The sequence below is a fragment of the Urocitellus parryii genome, chromosome 5 (assembly GCF_045843805.1).
Source record: "Urocitellus parryii isolate mUroPar1 chromosome 5, mUroPar1.hap1, whole genome shotgun sequence".
Taxonomy (NCBI): domain Eukaryota; kingdom Metazoa; phylum Chordata; class Mammalia; order Rodentia; family Sciuridae; genus Urocitellus; species Urocitellus parryii.
The window spans coordinates 205,501,095-205,517,463 of NC_135535.1; the positions used below are offsets into that span (position 1 = coordinate 205,501,095).

The 16,369-nt window shown below is 43.6% G+C and overlaps 1 protein-coding gene across 3 annotated transcripts in view; it reads right to left on the reverse strand.

Moving 5' to 3' along the window:
- Positions 1-23: 23 nt before the first annotated feature.
- The window catches only part of Dhx32 (DEAH-box helicase 32 (putative)), a 51,449-nt gene continuing 35,103 nt past the window's right edge, over positions 24-16,369 (reverse strand). For 2 of the 3 annotated variants that reach the window (XM_026384314.2, XM_026384313.2), the window contains 8 exons: positions 15,605-15,850; positions 14,303-14,402; positions 14,056-14,214; positions 5,074-5,265; positions 4,324-4,473; positions 2,559-2,746; positions 1,367-1,548; positions 24-240 (listed from right to left, as the gene is read on the reverse strand). In XM_026384314.2, coding sequence (XP_026240099.1) covers positions 69-240; positions 1,367-1,548; positions 2,559-2,746; positions 4,324-4,473; positions 5,074-5,265; positions 14,056-14,214; positions 14,303-14,402; positions 15,605-15,850 — 1,389 coding nt within the window. In that variant the 3' untranslated portion in view covers positions 24-68. The remainder of the gene's footprint in view (positions 241-1,366; positions 1,549-2,558; positions 2,747-4,323; positions 4,474-5,073; positions 5,266-14,055; positions 14,215-14,302; positions 14,403-15,604; positions 15,851-16,369) is intronic. The other variant, XM_077799195.1, reaches the window with a different exon arrangement.

Sequence of the window (16,369 nt, forward strand, 5' to 3'; positions counted from 1 at the left end):
ACGTGGCTTTAGTGGGCCCACTGTGGGCTCACTCTGGAATCATTATTGCACTTTGTTTGGCGGGCAAGTCACTGAAGAGTGCATCTCTGCTCAGTAGTCTCAGGGCACTTTTCACACATTTTCTGTTCCTTCTTTATAGTTGAAATGGGGGACAGGTGATCCACAACTTGCTGTAGAATATCCTTACTTTCACTAGGAGGCAGATTAGTGAAATAGTATTGTGGTGCCAGCTGCATAAATCTGTTTAAAACAAAACAATTAGATGGGGACAAGGTATGACAGATGTCAAACCTTGTGTCTGGGCCCTTCCCAACCCTAGGGAATCTACTTACAGAACTAGTATTTAATTTGAATTCTCCAGCTGGACACAGTAGTACATGCCTAGCAACTCGGAGAGAGAGAGGAGGATCCCAAGTTTGAGATCAGCCTCTGTCACTTAGCAAGACCCTCTCTTTAAAAAATAAGGCTGGGGATCCAGCTCAGTGATAATGTGCCCCTGGGTTCAACTTTGAACTCCCATCTGCCTTCGTAGAATATGTAGTTTCTGGTTTTCATGAAACCAATCTAATCCTATTTCTAGAATAAGTCAGCTTCTCTAGCATTAGGCCAGATGATGGAAGTACTGCTCACCATTGACCCCTGGTAGAAATAGGTACTTCCTCTAAGGCCCAGGACCACATGAGAGGGATCAGATCTGAAGCTTGACAGAACTTTAGACACTTATGAAAAATAATCTCTATTGCTGCTTTGAACATCACTTTGCTCAGGCAGTAGTGGTGCCTTTACCTTCAAAATGGATCCAGAATTTGCAGTAGCCTCAGAGAGATTTGTCTTCATTCTTGATTGCCCCCCGCCCCCAATCCATCATCTGTTTAGCAGCCATAGAGATGCTCTTGCTTAAAACTCCAATTGTTATGTGCTGCACTCAGGATAAAATCCAAACCATTTATCTGACCCACAAAGCCCTACACCTGTGGTACCTGCCTGTCTCTTCAACCTCACCATCCCTCCTTTCCCTACCCTACTAGCTCCAGCCATGGTTGTTCTTCTGTTCCTAAAAGACAGCTATGCTCATTCTTCCTCAGTGAACAGTGCATTCTCCAGTAGCATTTTGTTCCTCTTAAAGATAGCATCATGCTTTGTTTAATACTTCTTGGTTCTCATCTCTCTTTAAGCTGTGATCTCAAAAGCAGGAATGTTTCTTAGGTATCATCCACACAGTTGCCTGTGGTAGGTGCTCTCCAGAAAGTAAGAAAGTTACCAGTATAATTTTAGTATAACTGAAAATGAAATAAAACCCAAATTTGTCCTTTATCCCGACAGGTATGAATTCACAAGAATCCCCTTTCTTCTCCATTAAACTTACAGTTCAGGAGAGATTGCGGAGGTGACCCTGATGTAGTTGTTCTCAGATATGCTGAACTGATGGAAGAGGACCCACTCGGGCATCTTCTTGGTGATAGAGTAACCAGACAGGGGATGCAGCTGAGCTACCTGCTTATGTGTCAGCATTAAGTAGTTACCTGACCCATCCACATCCCGAGCGATCTAAAAGGTGTGATTTAAAAAGATTTGGCATCAGTATGGAGATTAATACACAAAAATTTCAAAGTATGTAATATAGAATAGTTTAAGATTTAGCACTCATGTTTCCTGTTTTCATAGAGAAAATGCCACATAAATATGTTTTGCCCAGAACTTTTTTTTTTGAAGATTTTTTTTTAAGATGGACACAGTATCTTTATTTATTTTTATGTGGTGCTGAGGATCGAACCCAGTGTCTCAAATGTGTGAGCAAGTGCTCTACCCTGAGCTATAACCCCAGACCCCTTGTCTAAAATTTTGAGACAGTGATGACGTTAGCTAACTTGGGCAACTTCAGGGCAGCATGCTTAAACTACAGCTGTGAGGTGAAAGTTCTGGTCATGAAGTAAAATGGCATGTCTGTCACCTGCCATATTATGGAGCATACAGAAGAAGATGTCAGAGGCTTCGCCCTTGCTATGGAGCATATAACTATTTTTAAAATTAATTTATGTATTTTAATTAGGTTATATGATCATTTAACTCTTAACAGGACCCATAATATACTCCTTCCTTACAGATTGGGAACCCATACTGAAATATCATTTTTCTTCATTAAGATGACATTAGAGTTTTATGGAAATACTAGTTTGTTAGGGGCATACCGACTTCTGTAATGTGCTTTGATTAGTAAGCCTTCACTATGGGAAAAGAGCAAATAAGACACTACTTTTATTTGTTGGGCATTTGTATCACCACTGAAAAGGTGAGATGAGGGACTGTGCCTGATGTTCAGCTTCCCTCTGGAGTGAAAAAGAGTTTGTTTGCCCTCCTGGATAAAGTTAACATTTTTCTTGCTTGGCCTTTTATTTCCTTATGAGGAAGTATATTTAAATGTCAAGTCTTAAATAACATGTACTTTTAGTATTATTTAAACTTCAGGTCAATAAAACCATCACCCAGTGTGAGAGACAACTGGCCAAAAACACGCAGCATTTGCTACAGCCCTGCCCACACGGCCCTGGCCTGCTGACCTGCATGAAGTAGCCGGACAGCAGCGCTTTCTTGATGTTGAGGTTGTTTTCCTTGGAGCCAAAAGCAGGTTCTGCATAGGGAAGCTCGATTCGCTTGATGATTTCTAAGAGTTCAGCTCTGATAACATCTGCCATCCTGAGAGCGGAGGAGTTGAGGAAGTGATCATGACACCACTTTTCCACATAGTCTAGGAGGGAAAAAGGAACAAAGGGGTATTTAGAAGTGATCTGTCCTAAGCTTGAAAGAGCCCAGGCCAGGCTGGTTCTGTCCCTAAACCCTGTGTACTCTCCCAAGGAGATGTTCATGTGAGTGGGTGTCAGGAAGACAGCAGAGACAAAGGTCTCTGATGGCTGTGGGATTGGCTGTTGAGGTTCTGCAACCCAGTGCATTGGGGAATAGCACGTTCTCAATGTTGATCAAAAGTGTAGTCCCCTTAATCCATGATGGTTGAGGCAGAGATTATGTTAAGATCTACATTTCCATCTCATGTGCACAGTAAGATGTACGTGGCCACAATATTTAATCAAACTAGGAAGGAGAGACTTACAAGTTCCTCTGATTCATGCAGATATTTCATATTTTATTTAATAAGAAAAGGATTACTACCAGGCTGACTTGGGAGCTAATTATACTACAGTTAAGCTCATCTATCTACCATAGCTGCAACTTTTTATTAGAAGTCACTTACCTGATTGACTTTGGTTACTCTTTAATGCCACTTCTAATTCTTCAAGCTTTGCCTCAAGCTGGGAGTGCACACGGCCTTGGCACAGAGGGCAGAAGGCCCTCATTTACTGTGTCCTTTCCACTCAGGCCTGCTTGCTGCAGTGAGAGCCCACATGTGGTCAGACACTGGCACCTGTCCTGATTGTTCTCAAAAGATGCCACCAAATCTCCCAGGTACTTTCTGGCTCCACTGACAACTTTCTACTCAGCTCTGAGACACTAACTCTGATTATGTAGTTCTGTTGCCCTTCACTTCGCTATCATCTCCCCGCATCATTTCACATAGTTTTCAAACCAGTTTTTGAAGCAAAGGAGGTAAAGATTCCTTACGGAAAACAGTGAGAAAAGCCCTCCTTCAGGAGAGGAGCTTCTCACTGGCTGCCTTTGTGGGCTTCAACCTCTGCCATGCTGTTTTGCCCTCTGCCTCTTGCATAGGAGCTTCTGGTCACTTGGCATTAGTACCCTCCTGTGGAATTACTGTAACTACTGCCATTCAGGACACAGGCTCCTGCCTCTGTGTCTGCACACACCCTTCTGCTTTGGGTGGCACCCTCCAGACAGATCCTTTCCAGCTCCCTCAGCACAGCAGCCTGGTCTCCACTCATGCCTTGAGCAGGGTTGGTTTTCAGTGCTCTGTGTCTTCCATGTGAAGAGTGAATGTGCTAGGCTATGCAAGAACATGGCACAGCTCTGACCTGGGGGGTACCTAGAGATGTTTGTTCCATGTTGTCCCAAGTCTCTGTGTCCCTCTGTGACTGCACCCCAAGCAAATTTTATCTGAAGACTGGCTGAGCAGAGTACCAAAGCTCTAGAAACAGGCAGGCATGCGTGGCAGCCCACCCGCACCCCATGGGATGAGAGCCCACCAATCAGCAGGAAACCACGGGTGTGCTGACAGCCTCCAGCAGTGCTCCCCTAGTGTCCCGTGGGGCTAGAAGAGAACAGTTGTGGATGAACCACAGCACTTAAGAACTCAGCCTTCTATGGGAAAAGATGGAATTAGGAAGTAGAAGCTGAGAGCCACCACCATCCACTTACGCTCACTGGTGGAGTTCAGAGAGGTGTCTTGGTAGGCCTTGTAAATGTTGATGAGGGTGAAGTGATCTCCTTCAGGGTGTAGAAATGTCTCCCAACAGGTCATGGCAGCCTCCTCAGCTCCGTGAGGCAGATGTAAAAAGCAGCTAGGAGCTTTAAAACACAAGGATCACACGGTCAGCTAAATGAGGACATTCCATCTTGGCACAGCATGCATCTGTCTTGGATTTCTCAATAAATATGTTATCTTTTTTACTTAGAAGTCAAAGAAATTTAGAGCCAGTCATCCTATAATTCTCTCTCTTCTTTGCTAAGGCCTGCATAATAGCTTTGACACCATGCTTATAGTCCAAGGAAGCTGGGAAGCCCCATTGCAGGACAGGATTAGTATTAAGGACTATGTTTTGCTGCAGCCCAGAGGCTGGTCTGTGCTGCCAGCAAAGGAACACACACACACACACGTATTTGGAGAAAAACTTAGTGACACTTTATTGATCTGCGCAGAGCCCTTGAGCAAAAACAAATTTGGTATATTTTCACATGCTTGATTAGGAAATTAATTGGATTTTTATTTAGATTTTTCATACTAAGGTCATTTTTAACAACTTAATCTACTAAAATACTTCACTATTATTTCAAATGATTGGATCTCTGTCTCTGCTCTGTACTCCTGGAATTATAATTTCAAATGGATCATTTAAATCTATACCTAATACAGATTCACAGTACAAAAGAACAGTCATCAAGGAATACCTGTTACCATGGCAGCAATGGTTAGCATTTCATCTACACAGTCAAATTCACAGGATGCCAAAATAGACTTCGAGAGCTGTGGATCCAGAGGAAACTCTGACATGATGATTCCAAATTCAGAAAGATTCCCGTCATTATCCAGTGCTGCCAGATAATCTAAGTCTTCTAGTGCCTGCATCAAACTTTCTGGTGCTAGGAAAGAAAAAAAACAAAAACCCAAAGTCTCATACATCTAAGATGGAATAGTAGGTACTGGATTTGCTCTCCTGCATAAAAAAAAAGTGAACGATGGGCAAGATAGGTAAAACAACAGGTAGCAGGATGCTGAACATCAGGCAACCATGGACAGTAATTCCTGAGTAAAAATTAACAAGGTGAGCTTGGTGGTAGTCCACATAATGCCTTGACAGTTTGCAGGGAGGGGAGCCCTGGTGGAGCATTGGCCATGGCCCACAGATAAGAGTACCTGTCTACAGAGACAGGAAATGGGGCTGAGAGTCCTCCCTGACCTGTCAGCAGAGTAAGGTCCACAGACATATGAGGCACTGCTTCAGGCCAGAGGGGGAGTCGTAAGAGAAGACTAGAAAGAATGGTGCCTGGTACCCACACAGAACTAGGCTGGGCCCTGTGTTCTTGAGCCAGATCAGAAAATCTGATTCACAGGCACAGAATCATGAACCAGATGAGCACTGCTTTGGTGCTACCAGACAAATCTACCAAGCAAATCCTGAAAGGTTCACATTGCAAATTAGGGCAAAGCTCACAAATATTTGTAGAAATACAAAAATATTCAGTGCCCAAGATAAAATATACAATACCTCACATCCAATGAAAAAATATGCATAAAAACACTGCATTAAAAAAAAAGAGAAAAAGTAAAAAAGAACTCGGATGATAGAAATAGTAGACAGGATGTTCAAAATTAATTGCCAGTGCAAATAAAGACAGAAAACTGACTTTCTCCATTCCTTTCTGTTTTAGATTTATATAACATTGAAAATGGTATGGTGTTTATTATACATGTTTAATCTCCACCAAAAATCCATTGCTTCAAAGCAATCTATTCTCTTTGTTCTTTTAGAATCATTATATTAAAATAAATACATGTGTTTTTTCACCTGTTTGGTACTTGGATAGCAGCAAAGTCCACACAAGGAAGCAAATCACACTATATAAAGCTGCTGTTCCAGAAACTGAAGAATTTATGAGAGGTGCTGGATTGCTTTCATTGGTCTCAATCCCGGTATGTGCAGGGTAGTAGGAGACGAAGACTGGGGCCCTGAGAAGCAATTTAACCTGTCTGCATTTGGGAATTCAAAGTAACAGATAGTAAAAATGTACTTACTTGTTGCCCAAACTTTGACCTTTAAGCTATTTATCAGAATTTTAGGCAAACTGAGTAATTCAAAACCTAGTCCAGGCTCTGAGCTGAGCAGACCCCACCACTGACAGACCAACAGCAAAGCTGTGGAAGCCACTAGTGTGGTCTGAGGAACAACAATAACTCTGTGCTGCAGCTCACCGCACCTTTGGCCCTGCTGGAGGAGAGCAGAGCCACCAAAAGAGATGATTTCAACCTCTGATAAACTAGCTGGAGCAAGCTATCAGTGCTGGGAAAGCAAGGGAAGGGCCAGAGGGCAGTAGGAAACCACCTGACACCAGCGGGAAGACCGAAGCACAGCTTGAACCCCCACCTGGGAAGAAAGATGCTAAATATCCCTATTCTGATTTTCACATCAGAATTTTAAACTGAGCAGAAATCATGGCTTCTCAAGAACATTACATCATGGATTTGGCTGCCCTCCTGCCTGGGTGCTGACATGGAACACTACTTCATAATCTTGGGGGCCCTTGGACTAACCAAATTGGTAAAGAAGACACCTTGAAAGGCTGCAACTCTGGGAAAGAACAGTCGAGCTACTCAGAAAAAAAGTTCAGGAGTCCTGTAGGGAGCCAAGGGAGACATGAAAGGGAAGAGCTGAACTATTAGAGAAGATGCAAGAACAGGTGCAGGAATTAGCAACTTAGATTGAACAGAGCGAGGGGGCTGGGAGTACAAAGTTAATCACTGAAACAAGTTTCTATAGATCAGCAAAATGGCTGCACTCTTAAGTTACAGGATCTTTGGCAATTGTTCCTATAAGATTCTGGCTTGACAACCAGGCTCTGTCCCCACTATTCATATTTATTCCCTGGAGTTGAGTTGGCTGCATACAGAGTTAGGAACAGAAATGACTTCATGATTCTGCTCCTGTTCCTAACGACAGAGAGTCGTGGTTAACTGATCTATGAGTCCTCTGGTGGAAAATCTGCACCTTGCCCACAGAGGAAGCCCCTGCAGATCTTCCCTCCCTCTCCTCACCTGCGCCAGCTCAGGCCCCTGCAGCCCCAGCCTCCGTCTGCCTGTGCTTTCCCATTTTCAGGAGGCCTGGTCTTGTCTTACATGCCTGGCAGTTTATGTTAGGTTCATTTTTCTTTTCAAATCCAAGGAATCAGGATCCAAAGCCAGTTGTCAGGCCACCACCAAAAATTCTGAGTCTGATTACAAAGACAATATCTGGTGTAATCTGATACATTTTGGCCCCTTTTCTCTGCAAATTCCTGACCAGGTATCCTTGCCTTCCAAGGGTCCACTGAGATAGCCAGTTGATCCTGAGCCTCCTAACCCAGATCCATTAGTGGCTGTGTCATTCATGATGGAGGTCAATCCTCATGCAGCCAGGGAAGAAAAAACCCTGGTTTTCAAAAAGAGGTCCATATCAAGGGAATTCAATTAATAGCCTGTAGCCTAGTTATGCCAAATTCATTTTCACATGGTTCATGAATCCAGAAAAGGGTAACAAGTTTGCTGCGTTTGTGCATTTCAATTATATGTTGAATTAAATGCAGCAGCTGCAAGCATTATTTATTTATTTATTTAGCTTCCAAAATGATGAGTCAGACTTAATCCAGTTACATTTTCCCAAGCACAGCAGAAAATAGTTGTGTGGGTATTGTCAGAGGACAAAAATAAATGGTCACCATGTTCCTTTTGTCCCGTTATCGGCTTAAGCCTCAGCGAGAAAGCACAGAGGGGCCCTAGAGAGCACACAGGGGTCCCCTAGTACCCCCACAGCTGGGCTTCTAGGAATGACACTTGAGCCTGCCTTTTCCTCTCCTTTCATGACAGTCCACCAAATATCCCCTTTCCTGAGCAGGAAGAAGGCTGGGACATCAACAGGTTGTGATTCCTGGGCCTCGGATGAGTAGTGGGGTTAGAAGAGAGGAGGATTCCTGGATGACTGTTGTGGCAGATCCATCGACTACAAGAGCAAAGCACTGGAAGCTCTGTGTCACCAGTGAGGCAGAGTGAAGGTGGAAGACACACCCCGGTCCACCACAGACTCCTCCTTCAGGGCCAGGAGAAAAAGCTGAGAGGGTGACATTACTGTTTAAAAGCCGAAGCCCCACACAGGAACACTGCTGTCCTCATCTAGCCTATCTGGGTCACTGACCCTTCCACCATGTCCCTACCCAGCGCCCTAACTCATGGCCACTTTTATCTCTCTAAAAATGTCTACATAAGAAAAATCAATTGGGATCAGAGTTTGCCACATACATCTTACAACTTTATATCACATTCGGTGACTGTTTCTTCAGAACCACCCCTTTCAGACAAATAAATTTATCATGTAAGCAAGCTAGGAAGGGGTCAGGCCTCAAGAACCCTTTTCTAGGGAAGGAAACCAGGAGCCAAGAAAAGCTGGCTAACATATGCTCTGAGCCCAGCATTAGGAACAGGAACCCTGGAGCAGCGGGGATAGAGCTCACTTTGCAATCTAACTCTCCAGGTTGTCCTTCCACACATTCCCTCCAGGCTTCTCTTTCCTGCAGGCCTCAGCTCTTCTAGCCTCTTCCTCCTTATTCCAGAACTTCCCCATTTACACTGTGATCTTGATCCCCTAAGCTCTGGGGAGCCAGAGTCTTCAGCCCAAGGACATCTCTCCTCTAGTTCACTCCTGGATTTCAGGGACACTGTCTACTCCCACAGACTTAGCACAAAGGCAGCGTGTGTGTGTGTGTGTGTGTGTGTGTGTGTGTGTGTGTGTGAGAGAGAGAGAGAGACACCATATTTCTTGTGTGTGTGTGTGTGTGTGTGTGTGTGTGTGTGTGTGTGAGAGAGAGAGAGAGAGAGTGTGCATATTTCTTGCAGGACCACTGCCCCCGATCCTTTCACTGCAAGGACAGATAGTCAGGAAGAACAGCCATGGGAAGGAAGTCTATTTAGAAGAGATAGGAGCTTGTCTGGTTCCAGGAAGCTACTGCTAATTTAGGTAATGATCCTTTTTGAAGATTCCAGAGTCCCCAAAAGTAATTTTGAAAATTTTAAATTTTCAAAAAAGATTCTCACCTAGAGGAGCAGTGGCTTCTTGGAATATAGTAATGGTTTTTCAAGACGTTTATTAGGAGAATTCAATAGGGAACTCCTTGGGGGACTTGGGGAGGACTGGGCACTGTTGAGGGGCAGGATCCACTCTTGCTGGCCTGGCAGCTGCAGCTGTTTCCTGGGCCCCTCTGCAGCAGGCACCAGCCTGAGGACTTCAGCACTGCTCTTCCTCGGGTGGTAAACTGTCTGCGCTCCATCTGTCTTTTTACTTTTTCTTTTTTTAAAAAAATATCTTTATTTCATTTTTATATGGTGCTGAGGATCGAATCTAGTGCCTCACATATACTAGGTGAGCACTTTACCACTGAGCCACAACCCCAGCCCTTTACCTTTTTATTTTCAAAGTCAGCATCCTTAGGTGACCCTCTTCTTACTAAAAATTGGTGATTCCCAAGACAACCATAAGCAGCGTGTCTTTGTTGTTTTCTGCTCAGAAACGGCCATTCTCTGCTTGAGCCTTACCCTGCTTTACCCGACTCTCGCCTAGCTTACACTTCACCTCCACTTATAAAATTCTCTTGTATAAAAAAATTTGTCCCAAATTCTACCAGTATTGTAAAAAAAATTTTTTTTTGAGAAAAAGTAACTCTAAAATCATTTACATTTTCTTGAGTGCCCCTAAATCCTACTCGTGCCACTGGGTAAATGATAGAAGAGAGGCAGTGCAAACAGGTAGAAATTGTGCAGCTTCTACCCTAAGGACCCTCTGATTCCAAGGCCTATTGCCAACTTCTGTCCCTTGTGCAAAGTGACAACTGACAAGAATACCACAGGGATACATGTTGGTTCAACATATGGAAATCAATAAATGTATACATCACATCAATAGACTTAAAGACAAGACTCATGATTATCTCAATAGATGCAGAGAAAGCACTGGACAAAATACAGTACCTCTTCATGTTCAAAACACTAGAAAAACTAGGGATACTAGGAATATACCTCAACATTGTAAAAGCTATCCATGCTAAGCCCAAGGCCAACATCATTCTAAATGGGGAAAAATTGAAAGGATTCCCTCTAAAAACTGGAACAAGACAGAGATTCTCTCTTTCACCACTTCTATTCAATATAGTCCTTGAAACTCTAGCTAAAGCAATCAGATGAAAGAAATTAAATGGATACACATAGGAAAAGAAGAACTCAAACTATCACTATTTGCCAATGACATGGTTCTATATTTAGAAGATCCAAAAAATTCCACCAGAAAACTTCTAGAACTAATAAATGAATTCAGCAAAGTAGCAGGATATAAACTCAATACCCATAAACCAAATGCACTTCTATACATAAGCAATGAATCCACTGGAAGAGAGATTAGAAAAACCACCCTAGCCTAAAAAAATAAAATAAAATATTTGGGACTCAAAAGAGGTAAAAGACCTTTACAATGACTTCAGAACACTAAAGAAAGAAAGTGAAAAAGATAATAGAGGATAGAAAGATCGCCCTCCCATGCTCTTGGATAGGCAGAATTAACATAATCAAATGGCATACTATCAAAACTATTATATAGATTTAATGCAATTCCTATTCAAATCCCAATGGCATTCTTCACAGAACTAGAAAAAGCAATCGTGAAATTCATTTGGAAAAATAAGAGATCCAGAGTAGCCAAAGCAATCCTCAGCAAGAAGAGTGAAGCAGGAGGCCTCACAATACCAGACCTGAAACTGGTACCAAAATAGACATGTAGACCAATGGTACAAAATAGAAAACACAGAGACAAACCCACATAAATATGGTTATCTCATACTAGACAAGGATGCCAAAAACATTCACTGGATAAAAGACAGCCTTTTCAACAAATGGTGCTGGCAAAACAGGAAATCATACATAGCAAAATGAAATTAAATCTCTATCTCTCACCCTGCACAAAATCAACTCAAAGTGGATCAAAGACTTAAGACACTAGAACAGAGACTCCTATTAAGAAGAAAAAGCAGGCTCAAATCTTCATTATGTTGGCTTAGGACCTAACTTCCTGAACAAGACTTCTAAAGTGCAAGAAGTAAAAATCAAGAATCAATAAATGGGACGGATTCAAACTAAAAAGCTTCTCAGCAAAGGAAACAATTAATAACGTGTAGAGAGAGCTTACATAATGGAAAAAAATTTACTACACGCACCTCAGGTGGAGCACTAATCTCCAGGATATAAAAAGAGCTCAAAAAAACTTAACATCAAACAAACAAAAAACCCAATCAACAAATGGGCTAAGGAACTGAACAGACACTTCACAGAAGAAGAAATACAACTGATCAACAAACATGAAAAAATGTTCATCATCTCTAGCAAGTTGAGAAATATGAATCAAAACTACTCTAAGATTTCATTTCACTCCAGTCAGAATGGAAATTAACAAGAATATAATAAATGTTGGTGAGGATGTGGAAAAAAAGATAACACTCATACATTGCTGGTGGGGCTGCAAAATGGTACAACTACTATAGAGGTATCTCAGAAAACTTGGAATGGAACCACCATTTGGCCCAGCTATCCCACTCCTTGGTTTATACCCAAAGGATTTAAATCAGCATAGTATAGTAATGCAGCCACATCAATGTTCATAGCAGCTCAATTCACAATAGTTAAATATGAAACCAACCTAGATGCTTTTCAACAGATGAATGGATAAAGAAAATGTGGAACATACACACAATGGAATATCACTAGCCTTAAAGAAGAATGACATTATGGCATTTGCAAGTAAATGGATGGAACTAGAGAATATGATGCTAAATGAAATAAGCTAATCCCAAAAAACCCAAAGCCGAATGTTTTCTCTGGTAAGTGGATGCTGATCCACAGTGGGGTGGGTGGATGGGGAAGAATGAAGGAACTTTGGTTTGTGTAGAGGCAAGGGAGGGGAGGGAGGGGCTGTGAGGCTGGGAGGGAAGGTAGAATGAGACAGACATTATCACTCTGTACAGGTATGACTACACTCCTGGAGTGACTGCACCATGTACTGCCCGAGGAATGAGAAGCTGTGCTCCCTTTGAGTACAGTATGTCAGAACGCATTCTACTGTCCTGTGTAACCAGTTAGGACCACCACGGCAAAACAGTTAGCAGAGCCCCCGCCAGGAGGCTGTCATCTACGTCTTTGGTAAAGTGCAAATTACAACCACCAGCTTAAAGTGCTGACAAAATTAAGGATGTTCCTTCAACATAGAGCCCAAGTGACAACTGACAGGACAGCCACGGACTGCCACACTCAGCCAGGGGCCTTCCCAGGAGAAGCCACACCCCTTAGCTTTACTGAGGTCAAGCTGCAGGTCAGGGGGCAAAGTGGCAGGCGCAAGGGTATGGGGCCTGGGGCTAGGGGCAGGCACAAGCGGGTGGAATCCAGGACCACGGCAACTAGTGCTCCCGGGCTGGGTGGAGGAGGAGCCACGGGAAGCGCCTGCTGACTGGGGAGTGAAAGGAAGGGAGCGCCAGGGGACTGTCCTGGGGGGAAAGAAGCCTCGAGCACCAGAAGGCTCCAGGACATGCCAACAGGGCTTTACGGAGACAGGTGGCAGTGTGGTAGGAGGGCTCTACACTGCCAGGGTTTGACGTTCACCTTCTTCAATGGCAGTAGGTTACCTCCTTTCTTTGTGAGTCAGTTTCCTCATCTGTAAAATGGAGCAAATAATAGCCCTCCCTTCGCAGGGTTGCTATATTAAATTGTTTCACATGATACTAAACACCAGCCATATAAATGTCACTATTGTTATTCCTGCGGGGACAGGCTGGTGTTGAAGTGGATAGGAATAAGCACAGCATTGCTGCCTGCAAACCACCAGCTGGCTGTTGACATTTAAAACCAAGTGACCCCATGCCAGGATGCTGTGCAGAGAGCTGAGGGGGTTTACCCAGCACAGGCAGGTCAAACCACGTGGGAATGCGCGGGAACCACCGCCTGCTTCCTCCCCCAAGCACCCTGAGCCACTCTGGCCTGCGTGCTGCCTGCTCTGGGGGTTTTCCTCAGCATTTGGTGGCTCTGCACTGCACAGCCAGCAGTGGCCAGCACAGGTCCTGACAAGGCATGGACTCAAGGGACAAAGCCAGAGGTGTGCTAGGGCAGGGCTGTTCTCAGTGTGCCCATTAGATGCCAGGAGGAGCGTGCTCAGAGTGTAACTCCACCCAGAGTTTAAGAACGTCACCTCCCTCGTGTCGGAGTTTGACCTCAACTATAAAGGAGTGGAATTCTAGTGGCTCTTCCTCAGGTGACAGCATGGCTCATAAGGAAGGACCACTGGCCTTCAAACATCCCTTCCAAGAATCTCTGAGCTGCAGGGGTGCTGTCTCCATCTTCCCCTGCGCTCCTAGACTCCACTGCCCCACCTGTTTCTCAGGCCTAGACAGTCCAGTGGTCAGTGGCAGGTATTACCCAGTGGCAGCAAAGATGCTTCCTAGAGGTTTGGGGGCTTCTGTCTGAGAATGTTGCCTCTAATGGGAAAAATGCTTTGGACCCAACCAGATGCCTTTGCTTGCACTGCCAGGTGCCATCCGTTCTCAGAACTGGAGAGGGCAGGAGATCAACAGGTGAGCTGTGGCCCCCAGGTCCGCTACCTGGCCTGTTCATGAAGTCGCAGTGGCCCAAGCCCGCGATGTCGATCCTCTTCATGAAGAGCACCATGCTGGTTAGGTTGGCTTCTTGCATTTCTGCTGGTTTCAGTGGCCTCATGTCTTTGGAGGCAAATTCTTCAGTGTACAGACAGAAAAGTTTCCCTATAAGAAACCAAGGAAAGTGACTTCAGTGCCTCTGTGTGGCCTTCATCTAAACATCCACATTTGGTTTCTGTGTCCGCAGTGCTACCTGAAGAGGATGCCCCGAGAATCTGCTTGCGAATCTCTGCTTGGCTTTGGCTGATGGGCTGTGTGATGAGGGAGTTGGCTCTGATCCTGGGGTTGTACACCTTTAATGGAAAGACAGCAGTGTTAGCCTCAGGCAACTACCATGCCATGCTGCACGTTGCTGGGAGGACGCGCTCATACAGGTGCCTTTCCTTTGTCTGCAATTACTATTAGTTCACTTCCATGATACAGGAACTGCAAGTGCTTCAACACGTGGCTGGAAGGTTGTCTGCTCTCCCTGCGGCTTCCAGAACTCGGGGGCCTTTGCACCATCTGCTGAGATACTAGCGCTGCTAACTTTCCAGCCACATGGAGAAAAGCACTGCTGCTCCAAGTGCTGATGCTCTGATGTATCGTGTGCTCTGAGCTTTCTCAGGTACAACACCTACCATAAGAAACCACAGACAGCATGGACAGCAAGTTTTATGAATGACTTCAGGGGCAAGCAGCACTTGGGTTCTCTGAATGGTGGACTACTTCGACAGCAGGTTTTACGAATGACTTCAGGGGCAAGCAGCACTTGGGTTCTCTGAATGGTGGACTACTTCAGTCAAGATCAACTCTAACTGGCTCCAAGGGAACCTTCATAACCTTTGGGACTATTTTTTGTCACAGTAACACAAGGATATTTAGGTGTTCAACAGCTAATAATGGTAAATGAATCAATATTTGCTAATTCCCTTTCAGCTCTCAAAGGCTATGATATCTTTAGTCCCAGTGACTTTGGAGTTTGAGAGAGCTTATTTTCATTTTCCATAATATTTTTATTTTAAAGGGACTAATAAAGTTATCTTATCTAAAAAATAGCTTTATTCAAGCAATATATGTTCTAAAAAATTTAGTACAATGCAAGCCAATATTTGCTAAAATTAAAGATGGTGCACTTCTGATTTCTAGTAAATTCCTGGGCAAGATGCTAATGGCTTTGATAAAGGGGCTACCAAAAATTATCTCGATGTACACAGGAGAAGATAAGTTTAGGTGTCCTATGCTGGGACCTTATCAAAAGAAAACACACGGACAAATAGAACTACTACCCTCATGCTAACGTTTTGTCTTTTCTCCAAGCCTCCTCTGGTACCTCAATCAGATTAATTTGTTTCCAGACTACCAACACCACTCTTCTTTGCATGTGTGACCAAATTTAGAGAATCCAGGACACAACGGTGCATTCTCACTTTCTGGCCAGCAAAATGGTGGAAACCCAAGAAAGTGGATCTTCGTGATCATCAGCACATTATTTAATCTCCTTGATGATAATTACCCTTCTTCTCTCCACACCCACATCAATAACAAATCTGACTGTGTTGCTCCAGATCAGAGATTCCCCAGAGCTGGTGGTCAACACCACTCTTCTTGGATAAACTTGGCATTTCTTCTCTGTTTCATCCATTGGCTTGAATAGTGCACACTTTTCTCTGGGGTATAAAGGAACCACCACCAGTTCTCCAAGGTCTGGGTTTAAGTTAGACCCTTCTTGGCAGACAATCTCATAGGCTTTTCCAATATCCTAGCATTAAAAAAAAAAAAATCACCCATGAGAATAAGTATAACACAAATTGCTAGTTTTTAAAAAAGTCAGAATTCAATAAAATTATAGCCAATTCTGTATAAAGCAGGCAAGGAAAGAAATGCCTTGGTTGTTGCCTACATATATCTTTAAATAAGATATAACTGGAGAAGAAAATTTCATTGGGGTCATTAAATATAATTCATAAGTTATTTCATTGCTTTTGGTCCAAAATGGGTTTCCTCTTGTGAGATGTACTATCTTTGCCTTTGCCTCATTATCTGGCTATTTCTCCAGCTTGATGAGGCTGCTCATATCTATAAGCAATGACAGGTAGACAAAACTTATTCTCGTATCAGTGAGGATGCATTGCTGCACTTTAACACTAGCAGACCTGGGAATTACACACTTGCTGCACATTTCCAATAAAGGCACATAGACAAATATAATCAGGATCCCCATCTGGATCATTCTAAAACTGATTTTGACTCATTAGCCCTTTAAAGTAGCAGAAATATA